The sequence below is a fragment of the Oncorhynchus tshawytscha genome, linkage group LG14 (assembly GCF_018296145.1).
Source record: "Oncorhynchus tshawytscha isolate Ot180627B linkage group LG14, Otsh_v2.0, whole genome shotgun sequence".
NCBI classification, from domain to species: Eukaryota; Metazoa; Chordata; class Actinopteri; order Salmoniformes; family Salmonidae; genus Oncorhynchus; species Oncorhynchus tshawytscha.
Genome location: NC_056442.1, coordinates 26181303 through 26199567, shown reverse-complemented (window position 1 = coordinate 26199567; position 18265 = coordinate 26181303). Strand labels below are relative to the sequence as shown.

General features: G+C 42.8%; 1 protein-coding gene across 3 annotated transcripts; it reads left to right on the top strand.

Moving 5' to 3' along the window:
* Positions 1–246: 246 nt before the first annotated feature.
* On the top strand, positions 247–4040 carry LOC112266863 (histone H3.3A). 3 transcript variants are annotated; one of them, XM_042297231.1, is made up of 4 exons: positions 247–556; positions 2014–2157; positions 2373–2526; positions 2737–4040. In XM_042297231.1, the coding sequence occupies exons 2-4, from the start codon at positions 2030–2032 to the stop codon at positions 2863–2865; spliced, it is 411 nt and encodes a 136-aa protein (XP_042153165.1). In that variant the 5' UTR covers positions 247–556; positions 2014–2029; the 3' UTR covers positions 2866–4040. The 3 variants fall into 3 exon arrangements, with proteins under 3 accessions (XP_042153165.1, XP_024300516.1, XP_024300517.1); XM_024444748.2 differs by lacking the exon at positions 247–556 and adding an exon at positions 1041–1180; XM_024444749.2 differs by lacking the exon at positions 247–556 and adding an exon at positions 1078–1176.
* The last annotated feature ends 14225 nt before the right edge of the window (positions 4041–18265 follow it).

Below are 18265 nucleotides of genomic sequence, written 5' to 3'. Positions count from 1 at the left end.
ATTTGTAAAAATCCAGAATTCTCATACAAAGGTGATAAACTACTGTTCCACAACTGGTTGAGTGACGTGATTGGCCTGTCCTGAGTTGTATGCTGCTGGCAATGGTATTTTAAATAGTGAACCGTTTTAATGTTATTTGAACTGTCATATTCAATGGCAAAAGTACCCACTTGTTTTACTTGCCAAGTAAAGATATTCTTTAAAGTGAAAATCACCAGTATAATACTACTTGACTTAAGTATTTGGTTTTAAATATACTTTATCAAATTCCTTACTAAGCACACGGCACCGTTAACTTTTATTTTTTTACGACTAGCCAGGGGCACTCCGGCATCATTTACAAGCATGTCCAACGTCTTTACATCACATTTAGACTTTGCTCGTCTTAATATATTTCTTATAATGGAATTAAGATGTGTGAATTGTTTAGCTATTACTGCATTGTTCGCGCTAGGAACACATTTCGCTACACCCGCAATGACATCTGCTAAATATGTGACTGAGGAGTGAGTCTGCCTGATCAGAGGGAGTAGGGATGACCAGGGACGTTCTCTTGGTAAGTGCGTGAATTGGACCTTTTTCTTGTCCTAAGCATTCAAAATGTAACAAGTCCTTTAGAGTGTCAGGGATAATGTGTGGCGTAAACACTTTGTCCAAAATATAATTAAAGTACAGATACCCCAAAAAACTAAAGTAGTACTTACGTATTTTTACTTATACTTTACACAACTGATTGGAAACCAGACCTTTGACATTGCAGGCTGACATTTGCACAAGACTTGTGAATGTAAGGTTGTACGATGATATAGAAATGCACAATAACTTCAGCATAATAGCTTTCTTGAGCATGGCAAATTGAAAAGCCAAAACGTTTCCACAACATCTTGAGAAAAATATTGATAGCAAGTATGCTATTATGTTCGCATATGAAATTTGGAGACTGATATAAAGTAACATTCAGTGGCGCACAAAGAAATATCCAAACATTTGTCTGAAACACCACAAATGAAACGAAACTAGAAATGTTTGTATACACTATGGCATTCTGGGAGAAATGATTGACATAGCGGCCATTTTCCCGCTGGACGGTTGTTCCCATTGTGGATACGAGGAAGAAAATACTGACACCGCCAGACAAGCTAAACACTTCTCACATTCTTTTTAACCACTTTTGGTGTAGGTAAGTCAAACACTCGACTGCTTTTAATTTACGCGATCTTCACATTCGAAAAGTTTCAAATTTCTTCAATTGTGGTGTAATTTTGTTGGAGATCCATCTCGTTTTCGTCGTAGAGGAAAATAACAAACCCCACTGTCGAAACGGCACAGAATTGCAGCCTTTTCTACAGCTAGTGCAACTGGATGAAAAAAAATTCAAATTATGCGCGGGTTCGCTTCGGTTGTACGCAGGCATTGGTGGTCGAAGTCCGTTTCTGTGCCTACATACGAGTTCTCTGAGATGTCTTTTATATATATATTAGTTGTTTGATGATATTGTCAAACAGCTGTTTATTTAAATATCAAAGTTTTAGTGGTACTCCTTTGCTCTTCTGCCTATGGTCTTTATCCCGGTTGCGCATCAAGCAGCCGCCATCGTCACAGCGGAGTGGGCGGGGCTACCAACGTCTAGGAGCTGTAGATTGCGCCTCCTCGTGACAGAACATACGCTGATTGGTCTTAGTCATATGTTTACACAATAAGATTGACTAACCAACCAATGCCTTCGTTTTCCCCCATTGATTGATTGATTGATTGGCCCACTCGACTTTGATTGGGAAAATTCATGTTGTAGACTCTCAACACTTTTTTTGGTTCTAGATGTGTTCAATGACAGTGAGTGGAACACCCAATTACTGTACAGAAATAATCTTGTTTCACAGGGATTTTCACATTTTGTGAAAGTTTTGAATCAGCTGAGGTAATGGATGAATACAAATCCAGTTACTTATTATCAGGTATAATTGCAATGAAAGTTTAAGCTATAGTAATTTTGTGGTTCTCCCCTTTGTTCAGGTGATTTGTAGGAACCATGGCCCGTACCAAGCAGACAGCCCGTAAATCTACTGGAGGCAAAGCCCCACGTAAGCAGCTGGCCACCAAAGCTGCCCGCAAGAGTGCCCCTTCTACTGGTGGGGTCAAGAAGCCCCATCGTTACAGGTGAGAGTGACAGTGAGGCTGAAAGGTCTTGCCAAAGCTGCCCTCTGTCCCTGAGCCACACTAATGTTCCTTATTATGACTCCATCACCACCTGACGCAAGAGAGAAGGATTTAGGCCTAAAGAGTTTGATGACATGTTTGACTCTGGATTTCTGTATTGAATCCATACAGTGGTGTTAGTCATGGGATTGTTCTAACTGTGTTTTTCCTTCCAGACCTGGTACTGTGGCCCTGCGTGAGATCCGTCGTTACCAGAAGTCCACTGAGCTGCTGATCCGCAAGCTGCCATTCCAGCGCCTGGTGAGAGAAATTGCTCAGGACTTCAAGACTGACCTGCGTTTCCAGAGTGCAGCCATTGGGGCCCTGCAGGTCAGTGCTAACCCCAACTAAGGGACACAAGCTGTCATAAACCACATATCTCAAGTTCGAGGCAGGAAGACTATAATTGCATTATTACTTTTTTTTAAATCACACACTAAAGAGGAATGCTTCGATCGTGTGCCTGAATGTATGACAAAATAGAATTTTACAGGTTGATATTGTGAGCCGTTTCTCCATCCTGTTCTTTGTTGTCTGCAGGAGGCCAGCGAGGCTTACCTGGTTGGTCTGTTTGAGGACACCAACCTGTGCGCCATCCACGCCAAGCGTGTCACCATCATGCCCAAAGACATCCAGCTGGCCCGTCGTATCCGTGGGGAGCGTGCTTAGATGCCTACCTGATTTACCTCTCCTCCCCTCACCAGTCTGCCCTCCCCCTCTCCTCTTATGTTGGTAGTGATTTAGAGAAACAATGATTATGATAAGAATAATGTGTATAGTGGTGTTTTCTTAGTACTCTCGACAGCAGACTATTATAGGGTACTCTTTTGTGCATGTACCTGCTTGTTGCTGGTCAGATCCCCCACCATCACACCATCAAATCAGATGTTCCATTGTCATGATGCCGTGTGGAGAGATCAGATAAAACAAGACAGGGAATCTGACATAGGTTGTGGTCGCAGGAGGATGGGTTTGGGTTTTTGTCTGCAGAGTGGAGTACCTCTTTCTCTGCAGGGTGCTAGAACAACTGCCCTAGTCCCCTTCCTCCTTCCCCACTCTTCCAGTGAAATAGAGACTGAGCTGGTATCTTTCATGGCAACACATGAACGAGAGTCCAGCCCCCCCCCCCTTTGTGTGTGAGCGTGTAGATTCTGATCAGCACAGCAAATTGTATACAATTCAAAAACATCTCTGGAGCAATTGTTTATTACAATATTGATCATTATCATGGGTATTATTTTTTATGCTTACGCACATTTTTCATAGTGGATAAAAGATTTGTGAATGAAATGGAGGTGGATTCGAATAAAATTTTGTACAGAAAACAAAATTGACGTAAGCTATCGTTTCTACAGGTGTTGAAGCTTGTGATTTGTTTTAGCTGTCGAAGGGGATTCTAGATTGTTCATTCTCATTTCATTGCCTCTTATATTGGCACTATTTTCCCTTTGTCTTTGAATTCTCAAATTTGGCTTCTGCGATAAATAATTGGAGACAGCATTTAAAGGCTTTTGCAAACAAATAGTGAATCCAGTGTTCTTTGTGATCACTCCTGAGGGGCCTTGTTGTGAGGTTTATGGAGCTGGTGGTCAATGCTCTCTTGCAAACCAAAAACAGTCTATTTGGTAAAGTGATCATGTATGTTAATGTTATGTGAGCTGTAATTGGAATGGTCACGGATATTTAGACCTCCCCCTTTGCTTCTCAGGTTGTGTCACCCTTTTGATTAAAATCATTTTTGTTTCTTAATTGGAATTTGAAATGTTAAGATGTTTAAATAAAACAATGTTTGTAATTTCCAGATTTCTCATATGTGGTAATAAATGGATGTTACACACGTCTCAGTTTTGTTTAGTTCATTGACTGAATCAGTTACTACTAACAGATATTTAATATTATGGCCAGAGCTGTAAAAAGCACACATTTGATTAAATATTGTCATATACATATGTTATTGCGGGTATAGCGAAATTCTTGTGAACAATCCTGAATTAGGTTTGTTTGCTATTACCATCACAATCTGGTGTTTTTCTGAAAGGGCTAAATCCTTGTGTAAAGGAGTTACACAGAAGTGTCCAGTACTGAGTTGAGGCAATGAAAAAACACAATACAAATTAAAACATGGTTTGTTCTCGTAATAATTTAGAGCTAAAAAACGACCAATAGAGGGCAGTAAAGTACCACATTTCAACAATGAGCCATATAGACAAGCCATACTCTGAATGACGTGAAGACTATGGATGGAGGGGTATCCTTAGAGCCCTATACTAAACATTATTTTAGGTATCCCTTCAACAGTATTCAGACCATTGGAGCTGTGCTGCTCTATCTGAGATAAAACTGAAGCCTTACAGAAACAGCATTGTATCAGATATTTGTTCCCCGCTGTGGTAAGTTAGGCCTAGAGCACAGTGTCATTCTATGTGTCCCTGTTTTTATGTGACGTCTTCAGATCAGAGAGAACATCCCTATAGAGAATGTTCAAAAAGTGCTGTGTTTCTTTATTTGATCAGTCATCACATTGATAACTACATTAACACTAGCAGAACAATTGGGCTCAGCCTCAGAGACCCATGCATTCTCTTCAACATTCACACCAATTTAGATTCTGTTTTATTGTAGAAGTTGGGAAAGTCTGTCCTAATGAACTGCTAGAAGTGAACAGTTAAAGTGAAAATATATGATCGAGACAATAAGCATGCAAGGGCCTCAGAATAGCACATCTCTCACAGGGGTGGACACGGGACAGGACAAATCAACATAAAGATCAAATCAGCCTTCTTGACTTTTAGAAATCCCCCCTGAACAAGTATGTCTGTTTTCCACCAAGTTGCTTAGCTTGTTCAGGAAACTAGTAGAAACCTGTTCATTATGGTAATTCAGGCATTGTCCACATAATTCCTATGCACATACCTATGTTATATCGTAGGTGTAGTTTGCAGACATGTTAATTTTAACAAGTCTGCAAACAAATCTGCTAATAATATAAAAAAGTAGCACCTGATTAGAAATGCTTAACCGGGTTGTTGTCCTCTGAAGTAAATTAGGGTAATTATCTATTGTGTACATCAATTTGTGTGCGAGTGGGTCAGGCAGCAGGACAGAAAAATCTTGGTCTATATATATATATATATATATATATATACAGTATATTCTCCAGTTCAGGAATAGCTGTCCCTCATTCCTAGTTTCCACCCACACTGACCTAATCTAGACACCGGATCAGTGTCCTTGTCAATTACACACCTTTCAATCTGTACACACAGACGCACACTAAAATATATACAGTACGTATAGCTTCCATACAGATTAACACCAGCATAAACACACAGTAGGCATTCAATAGGCATTCTACAGACAGGAGAGACCAATACAAAAGCAGGCATTCTACAGATTTATTAAATAAACACCTTTGGAAATATTCAGACCCCTTTAACTTTTTCCACATTTTGTTAGGTTACAGCCTTATTCTAAAATGTATTAAATTGTTATGTTTCCTCATCAATCTACACTAAATACCCCATAATAACAATGCAAAATATGTTTAAAAAAAGTTTTACTCAGTACTTTGTTGAAGCACCTTTGGCAGCGATTACAGCCGAGTCTTCTTGGGTGTGATGCTACAAGCTTGGTACACCTGTATTTGGGGAGTTTCTCCCATTCTTCTCTGAAGATCCTCTCAAGCTCTGTCAGGTTGGATGGGGAGCATCGCTGCACAGCCAATTCCTTCGACCTCATGGCTTGGTTTTTGTTCTGACATGCACTGTCAAATGTGGGACCTTATATAGACAGGTGTGTGTCTTTCCAAATCATGTCCAATCAATTAAATTTACCACAGGTGGACTCCAATCAAGTTGTAGAAACATCTCAAGGATGATCAATGGAAACAGGATGCACCTGAGCTCAATTTTGAGTCTCATAGCAAAGGGTCTGAATACTTATGTAAATAAGGTATTTCTGTAAATTTTAAATTTTTAATACATTTGAAAACATTTCTAAAAACCTGTTTTTGATTTCTCATTATAGGGTATTGTGTATAGATTGACGAGGAACATTTAGTATTTAATCCATTTTAGAATAAGGCTGTAACATAATTCCACATAACAAATGTGGAAAAAGGAAAGGGGTCTGAATACTTCCAGAATGCACTGTACCTAGAGATGAAGTGCACCACTACACAGTACATCAGAGATAGTTGGATAGATGTGCTATTATTTTATAATTTTTTTCACTATATACACTGAACAAAAATATAAAATCAAAATGTAAACTCTTGGTCCCATGTTTCATATACTGAAATAGAAGATCACAGAAATGTTCCAAATGCACTAAACGCTTGTTTCTCTCAATTCTTTTTGTTTACATCCCTATTAGTGAGAAGTGTGGCATATCAGGTGTGGCATATCAAGAAGCTGATTAAACAGCATTATTATTACACAGGTGCACCTTGTGCTGGGGACAATAAAAGTCAACTCTAAAATTTGCAGTTTTGTCACACAACACAATGCCACGGATGTCTCAAGTTTTAATGGCGCGTGCAATTGGCATGCTGACTGCAGGAATGTCCACCAGAGCTGTTGCCAGATAGTTGAATGTTAATTTCTTTGCCATAAGCTGCCTCCAACGTCGTTTTAGAGAATTTGGCAGTACGTCCAACCGGCCTCACAACTGCAACCACGCCAGACCAGGACCTCCACATCTGGCTTCTTGACCTGCGGGATAGTTTGAGACTAGCCACCCGAACAGCTGATGAAACTGTGGGCTTGCACAACCGAAGACTTTCTGCACAAACTGTCAGAAACAGTCTCAGGGAAGCTCACCTGCATGCTTATTGTCCTCACCAGGGTCTTGACCTGACTGCAGTTTGGTGTCGTAACCGACTTCAGTGGGCAAATGCTCACCTTCAATGGCAGCTGGAACACTGGAGAAGTGTGCTCTTTACTAATTATTTCCGGGTTCAATTGTACCGTGCAGATGACAGACATCATGTATTGTGTTATGTGGGGGCGAGCAGTTTACTGATGTCAAGGTTGTGAACAGAGGGCCTCATGGTAGCGGTGGGGTTATGGTATGTGCAGGCATAAACTACAGACAACAAACACAATTGCATTTTATTGATGGCAACTTGAATGCAAAGAGATACCGTGACGTGACGAGATCCTGAGGCCCATTGTCGTGCCAGTCATCCGTCGCCATCACCTCATGTTTCATCATGATGATGCACTGCCCCATCTGTAGACAATTCCTGGAAGCTGATAATGTCCCAGTTCTTCCATGGCCTGCATACTCACCAGACATGTCCCCCATTGAGCATTTTTGGGATGCTCTTGATTGACGTGTACGACAGCGAGTTCCAGTGCCCGACAATATCCAGCAAATTCACACACCCAATGAAAATGACTGGGCAACATTCCGCAGGCCACAATCAACAGCCAGATCAACTCTATGCGAAGGAGATGTGTCGTGCTGCGTGAGTAAAATGATGGTTACACCAGATACCGACAGCTTTTCTGATCCACGCCCCTATCTTTTTTATAAGGTATCTTTGACCAACATACATATTTGTATTCCCAGTCATGTGAAATCCATAGATTAGGGCCTAATGAATATATTTCAATTCACTGATTTCATTCAAATCAAATCAAATTTTATTTGTCACATGTACCGAATACAACATATGTTTGCCACATGCAATACAATTTCACCTTACAGTGAAATGCTTACTTACAAGCCCTTAACCAAAAATGCAGTTTTAAGAAAAAATTCCCCCAAAAAAGAATAAGAAATAAAAAGTAGCAAATAATTAAAGAGCAGCAGTAAAATAGCAATAGCGAGGCTATATACAGGGAGCACCAGTACAGAGTCAATGTGCGAGGGCACCGGTTAGTTGAGGTAATTGAGGTAATATGTACATATAGGTAGAGTTATTAAAGTGTCTATGCATAGATAATAAACAGAGAGTAGCAGCAGCGTAAAAGGGGGGAGCAATGCAAATAGTCTGGGTAGCCATTTGATTACATGTTCAGGAGTCTTATGGCTTGGGGGTAGAAGCTGTTTAGAAGTCTTTTGGATCTAGACTTGGTGCTCCGGTACCGCTTGCCATGCGGTAGCAGAGAGAACAGTCTATGACCAGGGTGGCTGGAGTTTTTGACAATTTTTTGGGCCTTCCTCTGACACTTCCTGGTATAGAGGTCCTGGATGGGAGGACGCTTGGCCCCAGTGATGCACTGGGCTGTACACACTACCCTCAGTAGTGCCTTGCGGTCGGAGGCCGAGCAGCTGCCATACCAGGCAGTGATGTAACCATGCTTTCGATGGTGCAGCTGTAGAACCTACTGAGGATCTGAGAACCCATGCCAAATCTTCTCAGTCTCCTGAGGGGGAATAGGTTTTGTCATGCCCTCTTTACGACTGTCTTGGTGTGCTTGGACCTTGTTAGTTTGTTAGTGATGTGGACACCAAGCAACTTGAAGCTCTCAACCTGCACCACTACAGCCCCTTCGATGAGAATGGGGGTGTGCTCGTTCCTCCTTTTCCTGTAGTCCACAATTGTCTTGATCACGTTGAGGAAGAGGTTGTTGTCCTGGCACCACACGGTCAGGTCTCTGACCTCCTCCATATAGGCTGTCTCATCGTTGTCGGTGATCAGGCCTACCACTATTGTGTCATCAGCAAGTTTAATGATGGTGTTGGAGTCGTGCCTGGCCATGCAGTCATGAGTGAATAGGGAGTACAGGAGGGGACTGAGCACGCACCCCTGAGGGGCCCCCGTGTTGAGGATCAGCGTGGCAGATGTTGTTGCCTACCCTTAACACCTGGGTGCGGCCCGTCATAAAGTCCAGGATCCAGTTGCAGAGGGAGGTGTTTAGTCCCAGGGTCCTTAACTTATTGATGAGCTTTGAGGGCACTTTGGTGTTGAACGCTGAATTTTAGTCAATGAATAACATTCTCACATAGGTGTTCCTTTTGTCCAAGTGGGAAAGGGCAGTGTGGAGTGCAATAGAGATGGCATCATCTGTAGATCTGTTGGGGCGGTATGCAAATTGGAGTGGGTCTAGGGTTTGATGGTGTCGATGTGAGCCATGACCAGCCTTTCAAAGCACTTCATGGCTACAGATATGAGTGCTACGGGTCGGTAGTAATTTAGGCAGGTTACCTTAGAGTTCTTGTGCACAGGAATATGCTGGTTTGCTTGAAACATGTTGGCATTACAGACAGGGAGAGGTTGAAAATGTCAGTGAAGACACTTGCCAGTTGGTCAGCACATACTTGGAGTTCACGTCCTGGTAATCCATCTGGCCCTGCGGCCTTGTGAATGTTGACCTGTTTAATGGTCTTACTCACATCGTCTACGGAGAGAGTTCTCAAACAGTAGCTCGGAACAGCTGATGCTCTCATGCATGCTTCAGTGTTACTTGCCTCAAAGCGAGCATAGACATAATTTAGCTCATCTGGTAGGCTTTTTTCACTGGGCAGCTCGCGCCTGTACTTCCCTTTGTAGTCTGTAATAGTTTGCAAGCCCTGCCACATCCGATGAGCGTCGGAGCCAGTGTAGTACGATTTAATCTTAGCCCTGTATTGACACTTTGCCTGTTTGATGGTTTGTCAGAGGGAATAGCAGGATTTCTTATAAGATTCAGGGTTAGAGTCCCGCTCCTTGAAAGCAGCAGCTCTACCCTTTAGCTCAGTGTGCATGTTGCCTGTAATCCATGGCTTCTGGTTGGGGTATGTACGTATGGTCACTGTGGGAACAACGTCATCGATGAAGTCAGTGACTGATGTGGTGTGCTCCTCAATGCCATTGATAGAATCCCAGAACATATTCCAGTCTGTGCTAGAAAAACAGCCCTGTAGCTTAGCATCTGCGTCATCGGACCACTTCTTTATTGACCGAGTTACTGGTGCACCCTGCTTTAGTTTTTGTTTGTAAGCAGGAATCAGGAGGATAGAATTATGGTCAGATTTGCCAAATGGAGGGCGAGGGAGGGCTTTGTACGCGTCTCTGTGTGTGGAATAAAGGTGGTCTAGAGTTTTTTTTCCCTTTGGTTGCACATTTAACATGCCGGTAGAAATGAGGTCAAATGGAAATGTAGCTCAGTAAGATCTTTGAAATTCTTGCATGTTGCGCTTATATTTTTGTTCAGTATAGTATATGAAGCATAACCTGAGCATGGCTGGGTTTCAGCTTTATGTAGATAAAACCAAATGGTATTATTCACTTAATCTGATTCTTTATCTGTTTGCTTGTTTGCAGACAGTTAAATTAGGATTAACACTTCCGAAAGAAGCTTTGACAATTCATTCTAAGTAAGTGAGACCATTCTATGTGAGGCCATGAGAAACCCCTGCATCCGCTCTCATCCAGGCCCTCTCTCCTAATTCATTGCAACACTTTGATTCACTGCGAGTCTTCATAGGCTTGTGGCTCTCTGGACCTTTCTGGGCTGCCGTGTTGGTAGTGACAGTGACAGGACCTACAGGGAGACACAAAAGAGACCCATTTCAGCAACATGAGCATGTCTGACTCTCAAATGCATTCTCAGAGCACAGAGGATATATTGCTCACATATAGTACCTGCAGAATAAACAAGAAAACAAATGCTTATCATTTGATGTGACAAGAACAATATAACCAGGATATCTGCGTTGTAGGAGGAAATGGTTATTTTAGTATGTGTGTGCTGGTTTCTTTAAACGCCTTCACTCCCTCTCTCTGTGCATCATACATCGTACATTCTCTTAAACCATTTTATAGCATCACTACTATGCTAAACACTACTGAAGCCCACCCCAATTCTACCCAGCTACTAAAGGTTCCCCCCCTTTCCCCCCCTTGCGCCTCTCCCCTCCCCCTGGCACAGAAGGTTGACCCTCCAGCTTGTGTCACCAAGTGCTGGGACCGGCCCCCCCGCCAGGGCCAATGGGCTACCCGGTGTTGGTGTGCGGTGGCTGTGGGCGGGCGGCTGTGTGTGTGTCAGTGTTGGGTCACGGCGTGGGGATTAAGCAGGTGTGAGTGATTGGGGGTGACAGCGGTCTCAGCATTAGGGGCCTCGGGGGAGATTTCTCGGCCCTGTTTTAGACCCACTAAGCTGGGATTTGGACCGCAGTAGTGTGTCAGCAGTGATGCTGCCCTGCCTGGTCCTCCTTCGACCCACCAACCACCCGACACGTCCACCCTCCACTCCTGCCCCCCCCTCCTCTTCTTGTCTGACCTCCTTTCCCTCCACTCTTTTCTGCCTCATTCCTTTCATCTCAATATTCCTCTCTACAACTCTTCTGCATCATTTAACCTGTGTATATATTTTGCATCTCACTCTTATTCTGTCCCTTCAGCTCTTGGCATCAGTACTGCCACCTCTATGTCACTGTACACACTTACAACACATTCTACTCAGCATGACACCTGTCACTAGGCCCAGTGCTGACTGTGTCTGCTTCCAGCATGCCCTCAGTCTTGCACTTTAAACAGTGAACAGGCTTGGCTCTGGAAGGCCTTGTCATCATAAGCGTATTTGGTGGGGCTGTTATCCTCATCAGGAAATGTTTTATCAGAGTCAGACTGCATAGAATCCAGACATATTATAGAGTTGTTTTTTTTACTGTTCACACCCCGTTGCAGGCGAAGCCACACATGACCTTAGTTGGATAGCTATAAAGGACACTTTGGAGCAGACAGCAAAATCTAGCAAACAGTAACTGGTTCATTGCTCATGCACTGAGGCCTAGTCTAGTGACGGCAAACACAACCTGTGACTCTATTGCCGGGCTGGGTCGAGATCTACCATGGAGATTCAGTAAAGTGAGCTCAAGGTTTACAGGTCCTCTTCGCCAACAGTTAGCAAGACATCCAATAACACGGCTTGTTGCCAGATGGCGGCGTCTGATGTACTTCTGAGAGACTGAGAGAGGGCGTGTTCTGTTGAAGGGTGTACTGTAGCTCATGATGATCTGTTTGTCATTGATCACATGTATGTAGATGTGCCTCTTTTCTTCTTCAAATCCCAAGGGTTCAACTGTCCTAGATGCTCTATTCGCTTATCAATATAAACGCATTGAATTGGAAACCTGACCGGAAATGAAAATCACGATTATGAATGACTTTGCATGTGTGACTGTAACAGTACAGATTCTGCTATGTGTGTATGTGTGCGTGTGCGTGTGCACGTGCATATGGGTGTGTGTTGTGTGTTTGTGTTGGGGCATGAGAGGTGAGAGAGTGTGGTCTGAGATCCCCATTACAGCCAGTCTATTGTAATGCAGCATATTAAGATCCTCACCCGCCAGCGTGTACTAATTAGAGACATTCCACAGGATTAAACAGCCAATTAACAATAAGAGACCATTGTGAGAGTGTGACCTTGTGCGTCACCACAAAGGGGTTTGTGTGTGTGTGTGTGTGTGTACGTGGGCATGCATTGTGAGTTTTGGTGGGTTAACAAGGTGTTTTGTGGTAAATTGAAAACGTGTGTTAAAGTGTGTTGAAGTGTGTCGAAGTGTGTAAATGTGTCCCTGTGATTTAGTTGTGCATTGAATGAGGATAGATGTGTGTAGAAGATCCTGAAAGTCTATGAGTGGGTGTGACAGCATGAATGACACCCTTGGTTCGGGTATCATTTCTCTGTTGTATTGTTTGTATATCGTTATATTTTCAAATTGTGTGACTGTCCTTGTCAATCAGTGTACCAGTGTTCTGTTACTTGTCATGTTGTGGGTTCGTTGTGGACCCCAGGAAGAGGAGCTGACACTTTAGCTAATGAGGATCCAAATAAATATACAAACAATAATGTATGTGCCGATGTTTCATTGTGCTTGTTGAGACAGGGTGTGTGTGTTGCTCTTTCGTGAGTTGTAGCTGTGAATGTAGGGCAAGCATGGTAGAATGGCGTTGTTAAACAGTATGAGTGTTGTGTGAGTGAAGGGCGGCAGGTAGCCTAGCAGCTAACCGTGTTGTGCAGGTAACCGAAAGGTTGCTAGTTCAACTCCCTGAATTGACTAGGTGAATACAGTGGGGCAAAAAAGTATTTAGTCAGCCACCAATTGTGCAAGTTCTCCCACTTAAAATATGAGAGAGGCCTATAATTTTCATCATTGGTACACTTCAACTATGACAGACAAAATGAGAAAATCACATTGTTGGATTTTTAATGAATTTATTTGCAAGTTATGGTGGAAAATAAGTATTTGGTCACCTACAAACAAGCAAGATTTCTGCCTCTCACAGACCTGTAACTTCTTCTTTAAGAGGCTCCTCTGTCCTCCACTCGTTACCTGTATTAATGGCACCTGTTTGAACTTGTTATCAGTATAAAAGACACCTGTCCACAACCTCAAACAGTCACACTCCAAACTCAACTATGGCCAAGACCAAGAGCTGTCAAAGGACACCAGAAACAAAATTGTAGACATGCACCAGGCTGGGAAGACTGAATCTGCAATAGGTAAGCAGCTTGGTTTGAAGAAATCAACTGTGGGAGCAATTATTAGGAAATGGAAGACATACAAGACCACTGATAATCTCCCTCGATCTGGGACTCCACACAAGATCTCACCCCATGGGGTCAAAATGATCACAAGAACGGTGAGCAAAAATCCCAGAACCACACGGGGGGGACCTAGTGAATGACCTGCAGAGAGCTGGGACCAAAGTAACAAATCCTACCATCAGTAACACACTACGCCGCCAGGGACTCAAATCCTGCAGTGCCAGACGTGTCCCCCTGCTTAAGCCAGTACATGTCCAGGCCCGTCTGAAGTTTGCTAGAGAGCATTTAGATGATCCAGAAGAAGATTGGGAGAATGTCATATGGTCAGATGAAACCAAAATATAACTTTTTGGTAAAAACTCAACTCGTCGTGTTTGGAGGACAAAGAATGCTGAGTTGCATCCAAAGAACACCATACCTACTGTGAAGCATGGGGGTGGAAACATCATGCTTTGGGGCTGTTTTTCTGCAAAGGGACCAGGACGACTGATCCGTGTAAAGGAAAGAATGAATGGGGCCATTTTTCTCAGAAGTTTTTGAGTGAAAACCTCCTTCCATCAGTAAGGGCATTGAAGATAAAACGTGGCTGGGTCTTTCAGCATGACAATGATCCCAAACACACCGCCCGGGCAACGAAGGAGTGGCTTCGTAAGAAGCATTTCAAGGTCCTGGAGTGGCCTAGCCAGTCTCCAGATCTCAACCCCATAGAAAATCTTTGGAGGGAATTGAAAGTCCGTGTTGCCCAGCAACAGCCCCAAAGCATCACTGCTCTAAAGGAGATCTGCATGGAGGAATGGGCCAAAATACCAGCAACACTGTGTGAAAACCTTGTGAAGACTTACAGAAAACGTTTGACCTCTGTCATTGCCAACAAAGGGTATATAACAAAGCATTGAGATAAACTTTTGTTATTGACCAAATACTTATTTTCCACCATTATTTGCAAATAAATTCATTAAAAATCCTACAATGTGATTTTCTGGATTTCTTTTCTCATTTTGTCTGTCATAGTTGAAGTGTACCTATGATGAAAATTACAGGCCTCTCTCATCTTTTTAAGTGGGAGAACTTGCACAATTTGTGGCTGACTAAATACTTTTTTGCCCCACTGTATATATTTTTTTGATGTTCCCTTGAGCAAGGCACTTAATCCTAATTGCTTTTGTAAGTCGCTCTGGATAAGTGCCTGCTAAATGACAAAAATGTAAGAAAATTGTATTTTGTGAATATGTTTTTAGATGTTTTGGATTTCAGTGATGTAGTGCTCATCTCTTCGTGTGCTTCTGTATGTGTACACATGTATGTGTGTACATGATGTGTGTACATGTATGTGTACACATGTATGTGTGTACATGATGTGTTTACATGTATGTGTACACATGTATGTGTGTACATGATGTGTTTACATGTATGTGTACACATGTATGTGTGTACATGATGTGCATGCGTTTGTGTGCGTGTGTGCGTGTGCATATATCCAAGTGTATTTGTGTGGCGGGTGGTGTGTGCGTCAGCATGGCACGTGTCAGAGTGTGGTTAGGGATTATAAGGACTCAGGCCTGTTGCTCCACTTCCTTGATTACTACTGCTGTCTGCTGCCATATGGGCCGGGGGAGAGTGCCCAGCCACTGTACACCCCCTCCTTACCCCACTCAACCCCCCCACCCATCCAGGCCCACCAGCACACCACCACACACACGTTCTGTCAGGACAAATGGTCTCTCTCACACACACACACACACACACACACACACACACACACACACACACACACACACACACACACACACACACACACACACACACACACACACACACACACACACACACACACACACACTCCAACGTGCCCCAGCACAAACAATAAAGCTGATATGTGCATTCATGCGTGGTCTCATATGCAATGCCTTATGGAGAGCAGAGTGGTCCTACCCTACCCTAACCTACCTAACCTACCCTAACCTACCTAACCTACCCTAACCTGGTCTGTGTCTGGTACCTGCAGCACAACCCTGCCAATCAGACAGGCTCTATTTCTAGCAAGCAGTTTGAATGAATGGTTCAATCTATGAATTTAGATTGAGTCTGTCTAATAATAACATAACTATTGATTTATATTCCAGTAGTATTGTCAGAATTAGTGTAGTAGATGAGTTACTGATGTGTTCTAGAAATGTGAAAAGAAAGGAAAATATCCTCACACTGTTTAGATGCTCAGTGTGCAGCTGTTTTCCTTTCTTTTACATGGCATGTCTTTAACCTGATCTGTAACTGTGAAACCTGCTGAATCTGTGAATACACTTCACTCTGCATACCTTCATACATCCAGTTCAATCCAGTTGATTACCAACCAGAGCTCTTCCTCCAAACACACTGACACAATTGAAACATCACTTCTCTTCAGAGGAGTCATGCCCATTAGGGGCACAAAGGGGCATGTGCCCCCTCAGATTTATCCTGGGGGGGGGGCAAGGTTAGTAGACTTTAGACTTTAGAGAGATGTTAACTCTACCTCTGTCCACCACAGAATGCCCTCTCTAAATGGATGTACAGTACAAATACAAGTACAAGTTGTCACCTGCTCCAAGAAGGACTGAAATGGGAGACATAGGTGGTCAATCTTGCAGCTCTTATTTCTTGAAGGGGGGACTGGTACAAATTATTAGCAATTCAGGGGGTCACAAATTCATTTGACAGATTATACATATATGATAAATGCGTTACACCCTGATCTGTTTCACCTGTCTTGTGCTTGTCTCCACCCCCCACCAGGTGTCTCCAATTTTACCACATTATCCCCTGTGTACTCATATCTGCATTTTATTTTGGTTTCTTGCCAGTTCGTCTTGTTTTGTCAAGTCGTCCCAGTGCGTTTCCTGTTTTTCCCTGCTCTCTAGTGTTTTGTTTCTAGCCATTCCGGTTCGGACCTTTCTGCCTGCCGGGACCCAGAACCTGCCTGCCGTTCTGTACCTGCCTGATTCAGACCTGGTTTATGAACTTCTTCCTGCCCTGACCCTGAGCTTGTCTGCCATCCTGTACCTGTCGGACTCTAACCTGGTTACAAACCTCTGCCTGTCCTCGACCTGCCCTTTGCCTGCCCCCTGTGTTATAATAAATGATCTGAGAACTGAACCATCCGCTTCCTGTGTCTGCATCTGGGTTATATCCCGAGTCGTGATAAAATGTATACTAATAAAAGATTGCAGGAATTGATACTAATAAGTACACTTATGCAATGTGACATAGTAGCATAGGTTGAAATGTAGTGGATTTGACCAAAAGATCATTGAAAAGGTCATTTGAAACATGGACTATATGCCTGAGTGAAGGCCCAGTGTACTTTGAAGCAGCATGGCAGGTGTTAACCTGTGTAATCCCCAGACAGGACAGTGTGGTCCAGGGCAAGACAGGGTGTCTACTCTAAACGCCGGTCATTAGCACAGTTAAACTGCTGCCTGCCCTGCTGACTCACCCAGTCCCAGACCCCACCTGCTGCCGTCTGCACAGGATTAGGAATCTGCCCATCTGCCCTCAGACGCAGTCAGCAGCACACGCGTCGTGAGTGTGTGTGTGTGTGTGTGTGTGTGTGTTTTACAGAGTAGTGGCATTGATTAAGACACAACCCAGACTGTGAGTATTGATTGCACACATACCGAGATTTAATAGACATCGACTGAGCCACAAATCCTGGCTGAGGACTGTGTATTAAACACTGCAACACAATACGACATGTTGCCTTCAGTCTGTGTCTCCTTCAATATCCAATATCTCTACAAAAATAACTTTAGTAATTCAGGAATATTCATAATACAATCAACAACAAAACCTTTGCAAAAGAGACAGATAACATCATCTAACCATGAATGCATGCAAACATGAAAACTTTGAAAGCATTATTTAATTACCATTATTTTTAGTATGTCTCATATTGATATACAGCATAGCACACATTATCAGAGTTTGGCAGGACTGATTAGATGCATAACCAACGGCCAGATTAATTTATGAGTAAATATCTTAGTGAGCAGCACCAGACCTGCACGTTACAATGAGAAGGCCCAATATTTTCACACTGAAGCAATAGTTCATAGAGATAGTAATTCAAAGGTGTCTGGGCACAGGACATTTATACTTTACAAACCCTACCCATCCATCTTATAAGAAACCCTACACAAGGCTTACTACATTGTAAATCTTGAACCTGCCCCATGCACATACAGCTGAAGTCGTAAGTTTACATACACCTTAGCCAAATACATTTAAACTCAGTTTTTGACAATTCCTGACATTTAATCCGAGTAAAAATTGCCTGTCTTAGGTCAGTTAGGATCACCACTTTATTTTAAGAACGTGAAATGTCAGAATAATAGTAGAGAGAATGTTTTATTTCAGCTTTAACTTCTTTCATCACATTCCCAGTGGGTCAGACGTTTACATACACTCAATTAGTATTTGGTAGCATTGTCTTTAAATTGTTTAACTTGGGTCAAACGATACAGGTAGACTTCCACAAGCTTCCCAAAATAAGTTGGGTGAACTTTGGCCCATTCCTCCTGACAGAGCTGGTGTAACTGAGTCAGGTGTGT

Coding starts and splice junctions, on each gene's coding strand:
- LOC112266863 (XM_042297231.1), top strand. CDS start 2,030: ATGGCCCGTACCAAGCAGACAGCCCGTAAATCTACTGGAGGCAAAGCC. Junction 2,158..2,372: donor AAGAAGCCCCATCGTTACAG/GTGAGAGTGACA, acceptor TTTTCCTTCCAG/ACCTGGTACTGTGGCCCTGC. Junction 2,527..2,736: donor CAGCCATTGGGGCCCTGCAG/GTCAGTGCTAAC, acceptor TGTTGTCTGCAG/GAGGCCAGCGAGGCTTACCT.